Source organism: Mya arenaria, chromosome 12, assembly GCF_026914265.1.
Source record: "Mya arenaria isolate MELC-2E11 chromosome 12, ASM2691426v1".
In the NCBI taxonomy this organism is placed as follows: domain Eukaryota; kingdom Metazoa; phylum Mollusca; class Bivalvia; order Myida; family Myidae; genus Mya; species Mya arenaria.
Genome location: NC_069133.1, coordinates 25,661,123 through 25,679,492, shown reverse-complemented (window position 1 = coordinate 25,679,492; position 18,370 = coordinate 25,661,123). Strand labels below are relative to the sequence as shown.

Sequence of the window (18,370 nt, the reverse complement as noted above, 5' to 3'; positions counted from 1 at the left end):
AACTACAGAACTGTCTAACAAAATAAAGGTACCAAATAACGAGGAAAATTGGGCGCTGGAACATGGTCGATGTTACAAAATTTAATTGTTTAATTATTGATAGAAACTAAACAAAAATACATACCGTCTCACTGGGCGCTGCCATTTTTTAATGCTTGGTACCAAAACAATAAACCACGTGATTACCGCCTCTGTAAACGTGCCCTTGCAAACTTTCGGTGCAGTAGTCACGATTTAAAAATAGAGACTGGAAGACATTCTAATATCGACCGAGAATTTAGATTCTGTATTTTTTTGTCTCGAACGTAACGTATACGTGATTGAAAACGAAGTTCACTTTTTAATTGACTATCCTAAGTATTGTGAACTAAGAGACAATTATTTGAATTTCGATGAAGTTAATACAGTTGTAAATAGCCGTGAAAGGTTTAGAACTATAATGGCGGACACAATAAAAGAGAGCATCTTTAATTTAGCAAAATTTATTAAACTGGGATTCGAATTAAGAAAAAATCCTAATTCTTAATTTATTGTTATGTGTATCTTGTTATAAATGGATAAGTTTTAATTTACTATCTCAATGTATACATGCATATACGTACGTGTCGAGCTATTGCTACCTAAATTGCGAGTGTAGTTTATATATATTATGTTGCAACTGATGATCTAGATCTATATACGAATTATTGTTTGCACTTGTATTAATATTTTCATTATGTATTTTGTGAATAGCATTAAGTTATGTACCACGTTGTAACTGATCAACTATACAATAATTTTTAAATTTGGATTTGTGTTATTATCCTTATTTTATGCATTATTCAACAATATATTTATCGTATAGCTTCACATTTATAGAAAAAGATTGTAGGTTATGTTACAACTGATCAACTATATAATAATATTTTTTATGTTTGCATTTGTATTAATATTCTCATTTTGTGTATATTATTGTTTAACATTTTGTATAGCATCACTCTTATAGAAAAATCTTGTTTGAATGTATTTTGGGCTGGAGGCCTTATATTACAAATAAATGAATATTGTATTGTATTTAAAACAAAATGACAGCACATGTATGAATCTGATGACATTTTCGAATGATATTCAGATTGTATTAACCAGCAATTGTATACTGCATCACCGAAATGAACCGCTCATTTTCTGACATCGATGTTTGTAACATACGCATGATCAATGTCATTCTTTAACAAGCGCTAATTGTGCTCCATTGCCACCTCAAGCCGATGCCCGAGTGTATTCGAAGTAAGGTGTGAAAAACTATGACACGATCAGGTTCGATTTAAGAATTGATAAATAGGTGTGAAATACCAATTCGGGGCCGTAATTTTTACTTCGGAATAGCGATTATTTCCGAGTAGCGATTTCGGATTAAAGACCAAAAATTTATATACAGAACAGAACAGAACATATATATATATATATATATAAAATCGCTAAATTTTTGGTCTTTAATCCGAAAGGTATATATATAGATATACATTTTGGGAAGATATCCTAAATTAGAGATACCCATTATGAACAGTTTACAATTTGTAAACAAGCATTTCTTTTCGGATGTTAAACACAATTATTATAATGTATTGATGTTTGCAATTTAGATGCAGCTAATGAGAAATATCATAAAGTGTTCTCAATAAGAAACGGTTGCCGGCCAAAATGGGTGGTTCACATGGTAGTTGGGCTGGATCAAATCTGGAAAATAAATTAATTTTAAGTTGAATATAAAGTAGCTGTTCGTTTACTATTTGAGATGGTTCAACCGAAACTTATTGAGAACCCTGTCATATGAAATGGTAAGACCCTTCATTCAGGCATTTACCTCAAGCAATAGACTAAAACTAAGAACCACTGAACCAAGAGTCCTGAAACCTTGACCTGTTGACCCCATGATCTTAATGTGGCGAATAATCTAGAAATGTGGTTTTAGAAGCACTGCCTTAGTTTTAACATTAATAACAAGGGGAGAAAACTTTTGCAACTATGTGTCCCATACTTTAAGTAACTTAAGGGGTGAACAGGCTCCATATCACTATCAATCTATGTTCCAAGTTTCAATGACTTCAATTTTCTTCAAGTAGTTTTTTGTGTACCGGGGTAGGTGTCTGAACCAAGTTTGTATTATATAAAAACATTCAAGGCACATTAACTCTGCAATGAAGTGCCCTAGAGTTATATTTTTTGCAGGGTGCACAACTTCAAATTGCTGCCCATCTTTATACCATGATTCAATCAATTATTTCCAGCAGTTTTTGAGAAAGTGCAAGGACAAAAATTGCATTACAAAACATTAACAAGAGGAGATAACTCTGCAATAAAATGCCCCAGATTTATAATTTGTGCAAGGTGGATCTTCTTATCCGAGATGGGAGAACATGACCTCTGACTCTATGACCTCAAAATCCATAGGAGTCATCAGCTGGTCACCAAAAATCTAAATGTCAAGTTTGAGGGCCATGGGTGCAGGCATTGACAAGTTATCACACAGACAAGCTTTTTCGTTCAAGGTCACTGTAACCTTGACCTTTGACCCGATGACCCCTAAAATCATAAGGGGTCATCTACAGGTCAGACACAACACCAAGTCAAGTTTGAGGGCCATGGGTGCAGGCATTGTCGAGTTATCACTCGGACAACCTTTTACAATTCAAGGTCACTGTGACCTTGGCCTTTGGCTTGATGACCCCCAAAAACATTAGGGGTCATCTACTGGTCAGGCCCAACCTTCATGTCAAGTTTGATGACCATACGTCCAGGAATCGTTGAGTTAACTTTGGACAAGCTTTGGTCTACCGACGGACCGACCGACTTACATGCCTGTGCAAAGCAATATACCCCTCTTCTTCGAAGGGGTGGGGGGGGGGGGCATAATAACGATGTAATAATACCAAGTTTGGTCCCTTTATGTCAAACCTAACTAAAATTATTCGTTACAAAAGGTGACTTTGATGCTGCCCTCCCACCAGCCTGCCCAAACAATGACGCAAGTCATTCAAATAACTTGATTTCCCGTTTTGAAAATGTGGTTAAGAATATACATAAAAAAATTCAAGGGCCATAATTTGTATTTAGGCTTAAAACGGAGTTATGCTTCTTGTTGTAAGATGGTCATAAATAATTTTGAATTTTATTAAGTGCATTTAATGAATTGTATAGAAGTTTTTTTATTAAAATCCCAACTTGCCCTTAACTTTTAGTTGCCTAAAACTTTAACCCAAGTCAATCAGGGGCCGTAACTTGTATTAAGGATATGGAGTTATGTAACCTCATTGGGTGATGGTCCTGAACAATTGTGTGAAGTATTAAGTCAATTGAATGAAGGGTATAGAAGTTATTAAACAATATCCCAACCTGCCCTAAAACTTTAACCCAAGTTCCATAGTCAATCAGGGGCCATAACTTGTATAAAAGATAATATGGAGTTATCTAACCTCATAATGTGATGGCTCTGAACATCTGTGTGAAGTATTAATTCAATTGAATGAATGGTATTAGAGTTTTAAGTAAAAATCCCAACTTGCCCTAAAACTTTAACCTAAGTCAATCAGGGGCCATAACTTATATTTAGGATAATATGGAGTTATGTAACCTCATTGTGTGATGGTCCTGAACAACTGTGTGAGGTATTAAGTCAATTAAACAAAGGATATAGAAGTTATTCATAAATATTCCAACTTGCCCTAAAACTTTAACCTAAGTTCCATAGTCAATCAGGGGCCATAATCTGTGTAAAGAATAATATGGAGTTATCTAACCTCATCATGGGATGGCCCTGAACAACTGTGTGAAGTATTAAGTCAATTGAATGAATGGTATTAGAGTTTTAAGTGAAAATCCCAACTTGCCCTAAAACTTTAACCTGCCCTAAAACTTTAACCTAAGTCAATCAGGGGCCATAACTTGTATTTAGGATAATATGGAGTTATGTAACCTCATTGTGTGATGGTCCTGAACAACTGTGTGAAGTATTAAGTCAATTAAACAAAGGATATCGAAGTTATTAATAAATATTCCAACTTGCCCTTAAACTTTAACCTAAGTTCCATAGTCAATCAGGGGCCATAATCTGTGTAAAGAATAATATGGAGTTATCTAACCTCATCATGTGATGGCCCTGAACAACTGTGTGAAGTATTAAGTCAATTGAATGTAGGGTATTGGACTTATAAGTGAAAATCCCAACTTGCCCTAAAACTTTAACCGGACGCCGACGCTGGGGCGAGTAGTATAGCCCACCTATTCTTCGAATAGTTGAGCTAAAAATGTATCTTTGCTTTGTTTTGTGCTGAGTAAAAATAATTGGGTATGGATATGCGATAATTCGTGGTTGTCATGGATATGCGCGCAGTGATTCAGATTATGTTAATAGTCAAATTGGTCTTTAAATAGTTCTAAGGAGAGTGAAGCATTATTTCTTGAAAGGTGCGTGAAAACTGTTTTATGGTGACATTTGAAGTGAGAAATAATTAATTAGCATTCTAAATATTGCCACAAGACAAGATTTCCATGATGCTACAGACCACAGTCTTCAACAAGGGAGGTAATTACAATGCAGCGACCATTAAAAAGGAGTTCCATACCGGCATTTTATCTTCGCCCGTGGGCAAGATAAGAATTTCTAGCATGGTTAAATTATTGGATCTTCTTATCTGAGATGGGAGAAATAATAAGTCTCATCTTTTTATCATGCACAATCATACTGTAAATAGTAAGGATCCTCGGCTATCTTATTGATTGGAAACCATGTCCATGGGTTCATAACCATTGACCTCGAAATCAAATGGGGTCATCTATATGCACTTGTCATGACCAACCTTCATGTAAAGTTTGAGGACCTTAGGCTTAGCTGACAACCAATTATCGATAGTACAATCGGTACTTGACAATACCATAAAGATAGTTTAATTCTTGTACAATAACTCGTAATCCTTAACTTTGCTTATGTTATGCATATGTTTGAAGTTATTTAGTGATGTTGTTGATTTCAGCCATATTGTTTATGATAACAACTGAACTCTTCAAAATGAATAAATGAACTCAAAGAAGAAAATTAGCGGAACTTACCCGAACTTAAATAACGCAAGGAAAAAAGAAAAACAACTCACCAGTTGAACTGATAATGGATTATGACAAAATTTTAGGTCTAACCAATTAATTTTTTATCATAATAGATGATTGGAACATCACTAATTGACATCATGACAATCTAGTATCTTCAGTTATAATTTTTATCATCTGGCCATAAATGTTCATTCTGTAACATAATGGAATTAAAACACAAACATATAATACCTTGATATCTTTATGCAAGTATTTATTCTGTATGATGAGTATACAACAAATAAGTTTCATTAAATTCAAAACCATAACGTCAACAAATTCAACATTTTAGGTTACATACGAGATGGAGTGCCCATTAAAGCTACTCAATGTTCCAATTTTTAAACTTCTAAGCAATAAATTTCTCTGATTTTTTTCCCAAAATGCTGAATTTCTTACAAATGTTGGACTTTACAATAAACAAGAGCTGTCACAGAGACAGCGTGCTCGACTATTCCGCAGCTTTTCAGTGTAAGGATTGAAAAGTTTTGGTGAATGCATGGATCACTGTTAGATTAGATTTCAATGCAATATATGATGTGCGGAGATATTAACATAAATGTGGTTACATGCAAAATTTTAACCAGAATTTTTAAGTGTAATAATAAAGGGCCATTATTTGAGAAAATACAGTTATCTAACTTGGTTATTCAATTAGGTTGGGTGGTTGAATACCATTGTATAAAGTCTCAATGCAATACCTCAAATAGTTGCTGAGATATTGTTCTATGTGTGCTAACATGCAAGACCTTAACCAGAATTTCTAAGTCGCATAATAAAGGGGTAAAAAATATTTAATATGAAAGATAGAGTTATCTTTCTTGATTAAATAAGAAGGTTAAATGGTTGGGAGCCTGTGTGTAAAGTTTCAATGCAATACATGATGTATTCGCTGAGGTATTGATTTAAAAGTGGTTACATGCAAAACCTTAACAAGAATTTCTATGTTGAATAAAAAAGGGGCCATTACTTGAATTATATGCAAACTAGAGTTATCTAACTTGGTAAATTAGGTAGGTTGGATGGTTGAGTACCAGTGTATAAAGTCTAAATGCAATACCTCAAGTGGTTGCTGAGATATTAACCTATGTGTGCTTGCACGCAAAACCTTAACCAGAATTTCTAAGTCAAATAATAAAGGCCTATTATTGGCAATAAATGCAAAGTAAAGTTATCTAACTTGGTTAATGAAGTAGGTTGGATGGTTGAGTAAATATTAGTGCATGCATTAGTTCATAGTTGGCTTGCATATAAGCTCCAGTCACAAGTATACACTGTTGGTAACCTTACTTTGGACATTAAAACTGGAGTTCTAGCTAAAGATTTAAGGAAAGTTGCTGCATCCTGTCCTTTTTGGAAGGTAGCACCCTTCTGCTCTGATGGAGACAAGGATATGCACCCTTCTGCCTTCATAGTATTAAATACTTTAGATAATAAAATATTTGTTTTGTTTTGATGTCATTGACGGTTCCCTTTTGCTGACCAGTTCACTGCTGATAAGCCCTGTTCACAGAATATCACAAGATTTCGCAACACAATTCCACTACTCGTAAGCACACTTGATTGTATATACAGAGAGCTCCCCATCACAACACCATCCAGGATGTTGGATGTTTCCCCTTCACAATTCTTCAACTGATAAGCCTTGTTCACAGTCAGTAAGATGTTTTCCCACCACAATTCCAAAACTGATAAGCCCAGTTCATTACAGTATATGACAGAGATCCCCGCCACAATACCAGCCAGTATGTTGGTGGTTTCTGCTTCACATTTCAACAACTGATAAGCCCTATTCACAGTATGTTAGAGGAGGCTTTTATTAGAGGTTTCACTGTATGTTGCGAGGTTTCTCTTCTACAATAATAAGCCATGTTCATGATATGCTGGAGGTCTCGCTATCACAATTCCACAACTGATACACCTTATTCAAGCTACATACATTTGAGGCTTCGTCTCCAAAATTCCACAACTGATAAGCCCCGTTCATGGTATGTTTGAGGTTTCTCCACTGCTCGCAAGGCTGCTGCTATTCTCCTTATCCTCTTGTTCTTCTCCACCCACATCACTACCCTCTATCTGCATGGACACCTCTGATTGGCTGGTATTTTTAGAGCTGCAACCTGATTGGTTGTTGTCCACCACAATGTTAAGAGCTGATTGGTCAGCCTCACTGTGGTTTGTGATGTCACCATCTACATCATCGTCATCATCATCGTCATCTTCGGCATCCATTAGGAATATCCGCACTCTTCTTTTGGATGAAAACAACTTCAAGGAAAAGGAAAACATAGGAAAAGGTTATATGATATTATATATTTAAGCACTTTTGAATCGTTATGCCTATTTGAGTCAATAGCGCCATTAAATCTGACCCCAACTACAAAATAGGCATGCATCATACCGTTTTTATAGTCTGTTGGATAAAAAAGTCAATTTCATTTTCAAAACTTTATACTGAGGATTACTAACATCATTCCACAATGATGACAATCAAGTTCTTACATAAAGCCTTATAATAAAGAAGTATAAAGGAAGTCTCTTACCACCGTGGCAGTATGCCGGGTACCACTGACTGCAAAGGAGTGGGCCTTCATGTTGGGCAGCCAGCGATATTGAACTTCCTCAAGGTCGCAGACATCAACTACTGGGCTGAAACACATATCATCTGGAATATTTCTCAATTCAGTAAAATTTATATTATTGATAACCTTGTTCTATATAATAAAAAGATTGTTATGCATAAACCTGGTTTGTCATTCACACATTTTATGGCTAAAAGCATTACTTAAAATTTAAGAAATATGAGGGTTTTTTTTGCCTAATTCACTGGTTTCCAGACATTTACGCAAAAAACTGATTCAAAACGTGTTTTTTTTTTTAAAGTTGTTAACGGTCAATGTATGAAAGTGCAGCTTCAAAGTCTGTCTGCTTCAATTTCCACTTCTATGGAGCATGTTTGGGAAGTTGTCCATACAGATTTCTTTGGAAAATTCTGACATTATGTTTGTTTGTATAAACATCTATTTTTCCTAAGGCTTTCAGGGGTTTACTGCCATATAGGTAGGTTTGAAATTTGGACACTGAAACTAAACATAATATTTGACACTCAGACAGATTGCCCATTTTGACAAGTATTATATTTTTTTCTTGGAATGAGCCACTGTTGGTATGATTGTCTGAAAACCAGCATTATACGAAGGCAGACTAAAAATTAGATCGCAGTTCTTCACTTTTATTGTCCAAATTTGATGTTTTGTGGCTAAATGTGTTAGTTTTTTTCCCTGTGTCAAAACAGTTGAGATCTGTTTTATTGTGAGTTATCTTATAGGACTGAATTGAAGGCAACCATGCCAAAATAAGCTGATTATGAAAGAAACAAGAGCTGTCACAGAGACAGCGCGCTCAACTATTCCACCACTTTTCAGTGTAAGGATTGAAAAGTTTTGGCGAAACATGCATGGATCACAGTTAGATTAGATTCCAATGCAATACATGATATTTTTAAGTGTAATAATAAAGGCCCATTATTTGCAAAATACAGTTATCAAACTTGGATATTCAATAAGGTTGGGTGGTTGAATACCATTGTATAAAGTCTCAATGCAATACATCAAGTAATTGCTGAGATAATATCCTATGTGTGCTAACAAGCAAGACCTTAACCAGAATTTCTAAGTCGCATAATAAAGGGGCAAAAATTATATAATATTAAAGATAGAGTTATCTAACTTGATTAAATAAGAAGGTTAAATGGTTGAAGCCTGTGTGTCAAGTTTCAATGCAATACATGATGTATTCGCTGAGGTATTGACTTAAAAGTGGTTACACGCAAAACCTTAACAAGAATTTCTATGTGGAATAAAAAGGGGCCATTATTTGAATTTAATGCAAACTAGAATTATCTTACTTTTTTGATAGAGATTTGAAAGTAGATTGGATGGTCGAGTACCATTTTATAAAGTCTCAATGCAATACATCCAGTAGTTGCTGAGATATTAACTTAAATGTGGTTAAATGCAAAACCGTAGCCAGAATTTCTAAGTTGAATAATTAAGGGCAATTATTTTGCAAACTAGAGTTATCAAACTTGATTATTTTAGTAGGTTGGATGGTTGAGTACCATTGTATCAAGTCTCAATGCAATACTTCAAGCAGTTGCTGAGATATTAACCTATGTGTGCTTACACGCAAAACCGTAACCAGAATTTCTAAGTCGAATAATTAAGGGCAATTATTCGCAAAAAATGCAAATGAGAGTTATCTTACTTGGTTAATTAAGTAGGTTGGATGATTGAGTACCATTGTATCGAGTATTAATGCAATACGTCAAGCAGTTGCTGAGATATTAACCTATGTGTGCTTACACGCAAAACCTTAACCAGAATTTCTAAGTCAATTAAAAAAGGCCTATTTTTTGTATTAAATGCAAACTAGAGTTATCTAACTTGGTTAATTAAGTAGGTTGGATGGTTGAGTACCATTGTATCAAGTCTCAATGCAATACCTCAAGTAGTTGCTGAGATATTAACCTATGTGTGCTTGCACGCAAAACCTTAACCAGAATTTCTAAGTCAAATAATAAAGGCCTATTATTGGCAATAAATGCAAACTAAAGTTATCTAACTTGGTTAATTAAGTAGGTTGGATGGTTGAGTACCATTGTATAAAGTCTCAATGCAATACCTCAAGTAGTTGCTGTGATATTAACCTATGTGTGCTTGCACGCAAAACCTTAACCAAGGGATGAAGCCGACGCTTGGGTGAGTAGTATAGCTCTCCTTATTCTTCGAATAGTTGAGCTAATAATGAAGAAAAAAATGACAAAACTATAAATCTTTGGGAGTGCAGCTTTAAGCCAAGAATATAAGTCCTACAACGCATACATGTCAGTGGAGTTGTTGACATCTGCTGTGGCGGTTACAGTGTACATGTCGTGTTGCACGAGAGGAGCGACGCCCAGTTTCACGAGTATCGGTGTCTCGTCGCCCGTGTCCTCCACCAGCAGTATGGCAATGTGCGCATCATCGTAGTACGCTACATCAATCACACGCAGGGCCCCACTCCTGTAAGTGCGGTAGATAGTGGGTATAGAATATCAACCAATTAGATGCATGCAAATGGAAGTACCATTTTATCATTTATTCTCTTTTTTTTCTATAAAGCTGATACAGTCAAAACCCATTGGTTCATTATCACTTGGCTTGATTTCCTCGTTAGCTTGAACTGGATGTAAAGGACCAATTTTGATTTATTCTTTATAAGCATTACCGCTTGGCGCAATATTCACGAGCCTAGAAGTAATTTGGCTGGTCCTTGGGATATTGAACCTACAGAATTTTACTGTATTACCTATGAGAAATCAAATACAATGTGGATAAAATTTACTACACCTACATTCAAGAAAATGTCATACAATCAAGGTGTAGTTTGGGAATTTAATAATTAAAAAATAATAATCATGTTTTAACATGTTCACCAAGAGAAAACAAGAGATGTTTGTCAAACATTATGCCCCCCTGAGCGCCATGTTGTCAGGATTATATGGACAATTGAATGAAATATGCATGGACCGAAATGACAGCTGGTTTGTCACTGACATTGGATGCCGTTGAGGCAGTGTTAAGATTATGACCATTCAAAGTGTAAGGAAAGAGTGTGTTATGACCATGACATTTGACCTCAAAATCCATAGGAGTCATCAGCTGGTCACAAAAAATCTAAATGTCACGTTTGAGGGCCATGGATGCAGACATTGACAAGTTATCACACAGACAAGAATTTTTCGTTCAAGGTCACTGTGACCTTGACCTTTGACCACATGACCCCTAAAATCATAAGGGGTCATCTACAGATCAGACGCAACATCAAATCAAGTTTGAGAGCCATGGGTGCAGGCATTGTCAAGTTATCACTCGAAACATTTTCACATTCAAGGTCACTGTAAACTTGAACTTTGACTCGATGACTCCTAAAATCAACTAGAACTGTAAGCCATAGGCTAACGAATACCCCCCACCCCTCCATGTCTAGGTTGTTTGCCCTGGAGTTAGGCCGGACAAAGCTAATTTTGCCTACAGGGGGAGATAACTCCAGTCAGGGTCATGTGACCTGTACCAAATTCACAGAGGCGAAAGTTTACAACATGGCCATTAATTTCTGAAAGTTTGATAAAGATTTGTTGAATAATAACAAAGATGAATCCCGGACAGGGCTTATTTTGCCTACTTTAACACATCAAGGGGAGATAACTCCAGTCAGGGTCATGTGACCTGTACCAAATTCACAGAGGCGAAAGTTTACAACATGGCCATTAATTTCTGAAAGTTTGATAAAGATTTGTTGAATAATAACAAAGATGAATCCCGGACAGGGCTTATTTTGCCTACTTTAACACATCAAGGGGAGATAACTCTGGTCAGGGTCATGTGACCCGTACCAATTTCACAGAGGCGCAAGTTTACATCATGGCCATTAATATCTGAAAGTTTGAAAAAGATTTGTTCAATAACGACAAAGATGAATCCCGGACAGGGCTTATTTTGCCTACTTTAACACATCAAGGGGAGATAACTCTGGTCAGGGTCATGTGACCCGTACCAATTTCACAGAGGCGCAAGTTTACATCATGGCCATTAATATCTGAAAGTTTGAAAAAGATTTGTTCAATAACGACAAAGATGAATCCCGGACAAAAAAAAAACGGACGGACAGACGGACAGACGGACAGACAGACAGACAGACAGACAGACAGACGGACAAACGGACAACCCGATTCCAGTATACCCCCCCAAACTTTGTTTTGGGGGGTATAATAAGGGTCATCTTCTGGTCAGGCCCAACTTCCATGTCAAGTTTGATGATCATAGATTCAGGCATTGTTGAGATATCACAGGGAGAAGATTTGTTAACTTCTTTGCGTTAAATGTTACGGTGACCTTGACCTTGGCCTGATGACCCCCAAAATCAAGAAGGGTCATCTTCTGGTCAGGCCAACCCTTTATGTCAAGTTTGTTGACCATAGGTCCAGGAGTTGTCGAGTTTGCTTTCAAGGTCACTCTGACCTTAACCTTTGACCCCTAAAATCAATAGGGGTCTTCTACTGGTCAGGCTCAACTTCCAAGTCAAGTTTGAGGACCATGGGTGCAGGCATTGTTGAGTCATCACTTGGACAACCTTTTACCATTCAAGGTCACTGTGACCTTGACCTTTGGCCCAATGACCCCAAAAAACAATAGGGGCCGTCTACTGGTCAGGCCCAACCTTCACGTCAAGTATGAGGGCCATGGGTGCAGGCATTGTCGAGTTATCGCACCGACAACCTTTTACCATTCAAGATCACTGTGACCTTGACCTTTGGCCCGATGACCCCCAAAAACAATAGGGGTCATCTACTGATCAGGCCCAACCTCCATGTCAAGTATGAGGGCCATAGGAGCAGGCATTGTCAAGTTATCACACGGACAACCTTTTACCATTCAAGATCACTATCCTTGACCTTTGGCCCGATGACCCCCCAAAAAATAGAGGTCATCTACTGGTCAGGCCCAACCTTCATGTCAAGTATGAGGGCCATGGGTGCAGGCATTGTTGAGTTATCACACGGACAACCTTTTACCATTCAAGGTCACTGTGACCTTGACCTTTGGTCTGATGACCCCCAAAATCAATAGGGGTCATCTACTGGTCAGGCCCAAATTCCATATCAAGTTTGATGATCATAGGTCTAGGCATTGTTGAGTTATCACTCGGACAAGCTTTAAAATTATTTACCATTAAAGGTCACTGTGACCTTGACCTTTGACCCAATGAGCCCTTAAATCAATAGAGGTCATCTACTGGTCAGGCCCAACCTTCATGTCAAGTTTGATGACCATACATCCAGGAATTGTTGAGTTATCACTTGGACAAGCTTTGGTCTACCGACGGACCGACCGACCGACATACCGACATGCCTGTGCAAAGCAATATACCCCTCTTCTTCGAAGGGGGGCATAATGACATATGAAGAAATATAAACAGTCTATAGTCTAAAACCGTTGGCTGCATATCCCAGGGCCCTGCCAAAATACTACAAGCCTCGCAAATATGGAGCTTAGCAATAATGTTCAAGAGTTTATCAAAATCAGTCCTTTACACCCAGTTCGAGCCATAAGGAAAGTGAGCCAATCGATATCAAGCCAATGGGTTTCGAATGTATGTCTAAATATATTTTCTTCAAAATGGTCTAGACTTATTGTCCTTAATGTCCTTTCTTATTGCATCTACATTAAAATCTTTTGTCACCAATGTTGCAAATTACGACAGCTGGCAACTGCCACCAGACACAAAGGATTGCTCTTGATAGAATGTACAATTTTTTTTTTATAATAAAAGAATTAATTTCACTATTTTGGCACTGTAGTCGCCAAAAGATGACAGCCTGGGAGTTCCTTGTTGTCACATCATTGCAACATAAAATAGTATGAGAAGAAGTTTTAATCATATAATTTGTGCCAAAAGAATTAAGACTTAAAATCCCAGTGATTTCTATAGTGTTCAATGGTCACTTCATGGTTTACTTCTCGGATGAGTTCCAAATCTCAGGCCATATAAAGCATTACAGCACTATCTTACACTAGAAATGTGTCCATAGGACACGGATGCCCCCACTTCGATTTTTTGTCACAGAAAATAAGCCATAATGATTATTCAGGATAATCGGCGCATATAGGATAAGTTGAGTTGAGTTGGGTTTTACGGCATCGCAAGACTGTATAGGTTATATGGCGCCATTCAGGCAGGAAAAAACTTGTTGGATCCACATTGGACACATACTTTTCAAGAATTAGATTGGAAACATATATTTTTGAAGTATTTTTGGCAAAAAAGGGCCGTAACTCCTAAATGACTAAAGCGATTTCCATGACTATCGAACTTGATCAAGATATTATGGTCACAAACATGTGTTTAAAGTTTGGTGAGGATTGGACAAACAGTTTTCAAGAATTAGATTGGAAACATATATTTTTGAAGTATTTTTGGCAAAAAAGGGCCGTAACTCCTAAATGACTAAAGCGATTTCCATGACTATCGAACTTGATCAAGATATTATGGTCACAAACATGTGTTTAAAGTTTGGTGAGGATTGGACAGACGGTTTTCAAGAATTAGATCGGAAACAATCTTCGGGACGTACGTACGTACAGACAGACAGACGTACGTACGGACAAGGGCAACCCTATATGCCGCCACTTTGTGGGGGCATAAAAATGACAAAGTAGGAACAGTATTGCACCAAGCCTGCTATCATGATTCCACTGTGTGAGTGCTCACCTGTGACTGTCTGATGCATGTTTCCACTGTGTGGGTGCTCACCTGTGACTGTCTGATCCATGTTTCCACTGTGTGGGTGCTCACCTGTGACTGTCTCATGCATGTTTCCATTGTGTGGGTGCTCACCTGTGACTGTCTGATGCATGTTTCCACTGTGTGGGTGCTCACCTGTGACTGTCTGATCCATGTTTCCACTGTGTGGGTGCTCACCTATGACTGTCTCATGCATGTTTCCACTGTGTGGGTGCTCACCTGTGACTGTCTGATCCATGTTTCCACTGTGTGGGTGCTCACCTGTGACTGTCTGATGCATGTTTCCACTGTGTGGGTGCTCACCTGCGACTGTCTGATCCATGTTTCCACTGTGTGGGTGCTCACCTGCGACTGTCTCATCCATGTTTCCACTGTGTGGGTGCTCACCTGTGACTGTCTGATGCATGTTTCCACTGTGTGGGTGCTCACCTGTGACTGTCTGATGCATGTTTCCACTGTGTGGGTGCTCACCTGTGACTGTCTGATGCATGTTTCCACTGTGTGGGTGCTCACTTGTGACTGTCTGATGCATGTTTCCACTGTGTGGGTGCTCACCTGTGACTGTCTGATGCATGTTTCCACTGTGTGGGTGCTCACCTGTGACTGTCTGATGCATGTTTCCACTGTGTGGGTGCTCACCTGTGACTGTCTGATCCATGTTTCCACTGTGTGAGTGCTCACCTGTGACTGTCTCATCCATGTTTCCATTGTGTGGGTGCTCACCTGTGACTGTCTGATGCATGTTTCCACTGTGTGGGTGCTCACCTGTGACTGTCTGATGCATGTTTCCACTGTGTGGGTGCTCACCTGCGACTGTCTCATCCATGTTACCACTGTGTGGGTGCTCACCTGCGACTGTCTCATCCATGTTTCCACTGTGTGGGTGCTCACCTGTGACTGTCTCATCCATGTTTCCACTGTGTGGGTGCTCACCTGTGACTGTCTCATCCATGTTTCCACTGTGTGGGTGCTCACCTGTGACTGTCTCATCCATGTTTCCACTGTGTGGGTGCTCACCTGTGACTGTCTGATGCATGTTTCCACTGTGTGGGTGCTCACCTGCGACTGTCTGATGCATGTTTCCACTGTGTGGGTGCTCACCTGTGACTGTCTCATGCATGTTTCCACTGTGTGGGTGCTCACTTGCGACTGTCTGATGCATGTTTCCACTGTGTGGGTGCTCACCTGCGACTGTCTCATCCATGTTTCCACTGTGTGGGTGCTCACCTGCGACTGTCTCATCCATGTTTCCACTGTGTGGGTGCTCACCTGCGACTGTCTCATCCATGTTTCCACTGTGTGGGTGCTCACCTGTGACTGTCTGATGCATGTTTCCACTGTGTGGGTGCTCACCTGTGACTGTCTGATGCATGTTTCCACTGTGTGGGTGCTCACCTGTGACTGTCTGATGCATGTTTCCACTGTGTGGGTGCTCACCTGTGACTGTCTGATGCATGTTTCCACTGTGTGGGTGCTCACCTGTGACTGTCTGATGCATGTTTCCACTGTGTGGGTGCTCACCTGTGACTGTCTGATGCATGTTTCCACTGTGTGGGTGCTCACCTGTGACTGTCTGATGCATGTTTCCACTGTGTGGGTGCTCACCTGTGACTGTCTGATGCATGTTTCCACTGTGTGGGTGCTCACCTGTGACTGTCTGATGCATGTTTCCACTGTGTGGGTGCTCACCTGTGACTGTCTGATGCATGTTTCCACTGTGTGGGTGCTCACCTGTGACTGTCTGATGCATGTTTCCACTGTGTGGGTGCTCACCTGTGACTGTCTGATGTATGTTTCCACTGTGTGGGTGCTCACCTGTGACTGTCTGATGCATGTTTCCACTGTGTGGGTGCTCACCTGTGACTGTCTGATGTATGTTTCCACTGTGTGGGTGCTCACCTGTGACTGTCTGATGCGTGATTCCACTGTGTGGGTGCTCACCTGTGACTGTCTGATGCATGTTTCCACTGTGTGGGTGCTCACCTGTGACTGTCTGATGCATGTTTCCACTGTGTGGGTGCTCACCTGTGACTGTCTGATGCATGTTTCCACTGTGTGGGTGCTCACCTGCGACTGTCTGATGCATGTTTCCACTGTGTGGGTGCTCACCTGCGACTGTCTGATGCATGTTTCCACTGTGTGGGTGCTCACCTGTGACTGTCTGATGCATGTTTCCACTGTGTGGGTGCTCACCTGTGACTGTCTGATGCATGTTTCCACTGTGTGGGTGCTCACCTGTGACTGTCTGATGCATGTTTCCACTGTGTGGGTGCTCACCTGTGACTGTCTCATGCATGTTTCCACTGTGTGGGTGCTCACCTGTGACTGTCTCATGCATGTTTCCACTGTGTGGGTGCTCACCTGCGACTGTCTGATGCATGTTTCCACTGTGTGGGTGCTCACCTGCTACTGTCTGATCCATGTTTCCACTGTGTGAGTGCTCACCTGTGACTGTCTGATGCATGTTTCCACTGTGTGGGTGCTCACCTGCGACTGTCTGATGCATGTTTCCACTGTGTGGGTGCTCACCTGCGACTGTCTGATGCATGTTTCCACTGTGTGGGTGCTCACCTGCGACTGTCTGATGCATGTTTCCATTGTGTGGGTGCTCACCTGCGACTGTCTCATGCATGTTTCCACTGTGTGGGTGCTCACCTGTGACTGTCTCATCCATGTTTCCACTGTGTGGGTGCTCACCTGTGACTGTCTGATGCGTGTTTCCACTGTGTGGGTGCTCACCTGTGACTGTCTCATGCATGTTTCCACTGTGTGGGTGCTCACCTGTGACTGTCTCATGCATGTTTCCACTGTGTGGGTGCTCACCTGCGACCCACTGTGTGGGTGCTCACCTGTGACTGTCTGATGCGTGCTTCCACTGTGTGGGTGCTCACCTGCGACTGTCTGATGCGTGCTTCCACTGTGTGGGTGCTCACCTGCGACTGTCTGATGCGTGCTTCCACTGTGTGGGTGCTCACCTGCGACTGTCTGATGCGTGTTTCCACTGTGTGGGTGCTCACCTGTGACTGTCTGATGCGTGTTTCCACTGTGTGGGTGCTCACCTGTGACTGTCTGATGCGTGCTTCCACTGTGTGGGTGCTCACCTGTGACTGTCTGATGCGTGCTTCCACTGTGTGGGTGCTCACCTGTGACTGTCTGATGCGTGCTTCCACTGTGTGGGTGCTCACCTGCGACTGTCTGATGCATGTTTCCACTGTGTGGGTGCTCACCTGCGACTGTCTGATGCATGTTTCCACTGTGTGGGTGCTCACCTGCGACTGTCTGATGCATGTTTCCACTGTGTGGGTGCTCACCTGCGACTGTCTGATGCATGTTTCCACTGTGTGGGTGCTCACCTGCGACTGTCTGATGCATGTTTCCACTGTGTGGGTGCTCACCTGTGACTGTCTCATCCATGTTTCCACTGTGTGGGTGCTCACCTGCGACTGTCTCATGCATGTTTCCACTGTGTGGGTGCTCACCTGCGACTGTCTCATGCATGTTTCCACTGTGTGGGTGCTCACCTGCGACTGTCTCATGCATGTTTCCACTGTGTGGGTGCTCACCTGTGACTGTCTCATGCATGTTTCCACTGTGTGGGTGCTCACCTGTGACTGTCTCATGCATGTTTCCACTGTGTGGGTGCTCACCTGCGACTGTCTCATGCATGTTTCCACTGTGTGGGTGCTCACCTGTGACTGTCTCATCCATGTTTCCACTGTGTGGGTGCTCACCTGTGACTGTCTGATGCATGTTTCCACTGTGTGGGTGCTCACCTGCGACTGTCTCATGCATGTTTCCACTGTGTGGGTGCTCACCTGCGACTGTCTCATGCATGTTTCCACTGTGTGGGTGCTCACCTGCGACTGTCTCATGCATGTTTCCACTGTGTGGGTGCTCACCTGCG

The 18,370-nt window shown here is 40.5% G+C and overlaps 1 protein-coding gene across 2 annotated transcripts in view; it reads right to left on the bottom strand.

Moving 5' to 3' along the window:
• Nucleotides 1-5,318: 5,318 nt before the first annotated feature.
• Nucleotides 5,319-18,370, bottom strand: part of LOC128212069 (anaphase-promoting complex subunit 4-like) — a 45,114-nt gene continuing 32,062 nt past the window's right edge. For both annotated transcript variants that reach the window (XM_052917315.1, XM_052917316.1), the window contains 3 exons: nucleotides 10,005-10,184; nucleotides 7,665-7,770; nucleotides 5,319-7,389 (listed from right to left, as the gene is read on the bottom strand). In XM_052917315.1, the coding sequence (XP_052773275.1) occupies nucleotides 7,105-7,389; nucleotides 7,665-7,770; nucleotides 10,005-10,184 (571 nt within the window). In that variant the 3' untranslated portion in view covers nucleotides 5,319-7,104. The remainder of the gene's footprint in view (nucleotides 7,390-7,664; nucleotides 7,771-10,004; nucleotides 10,185-18,370) is intronic.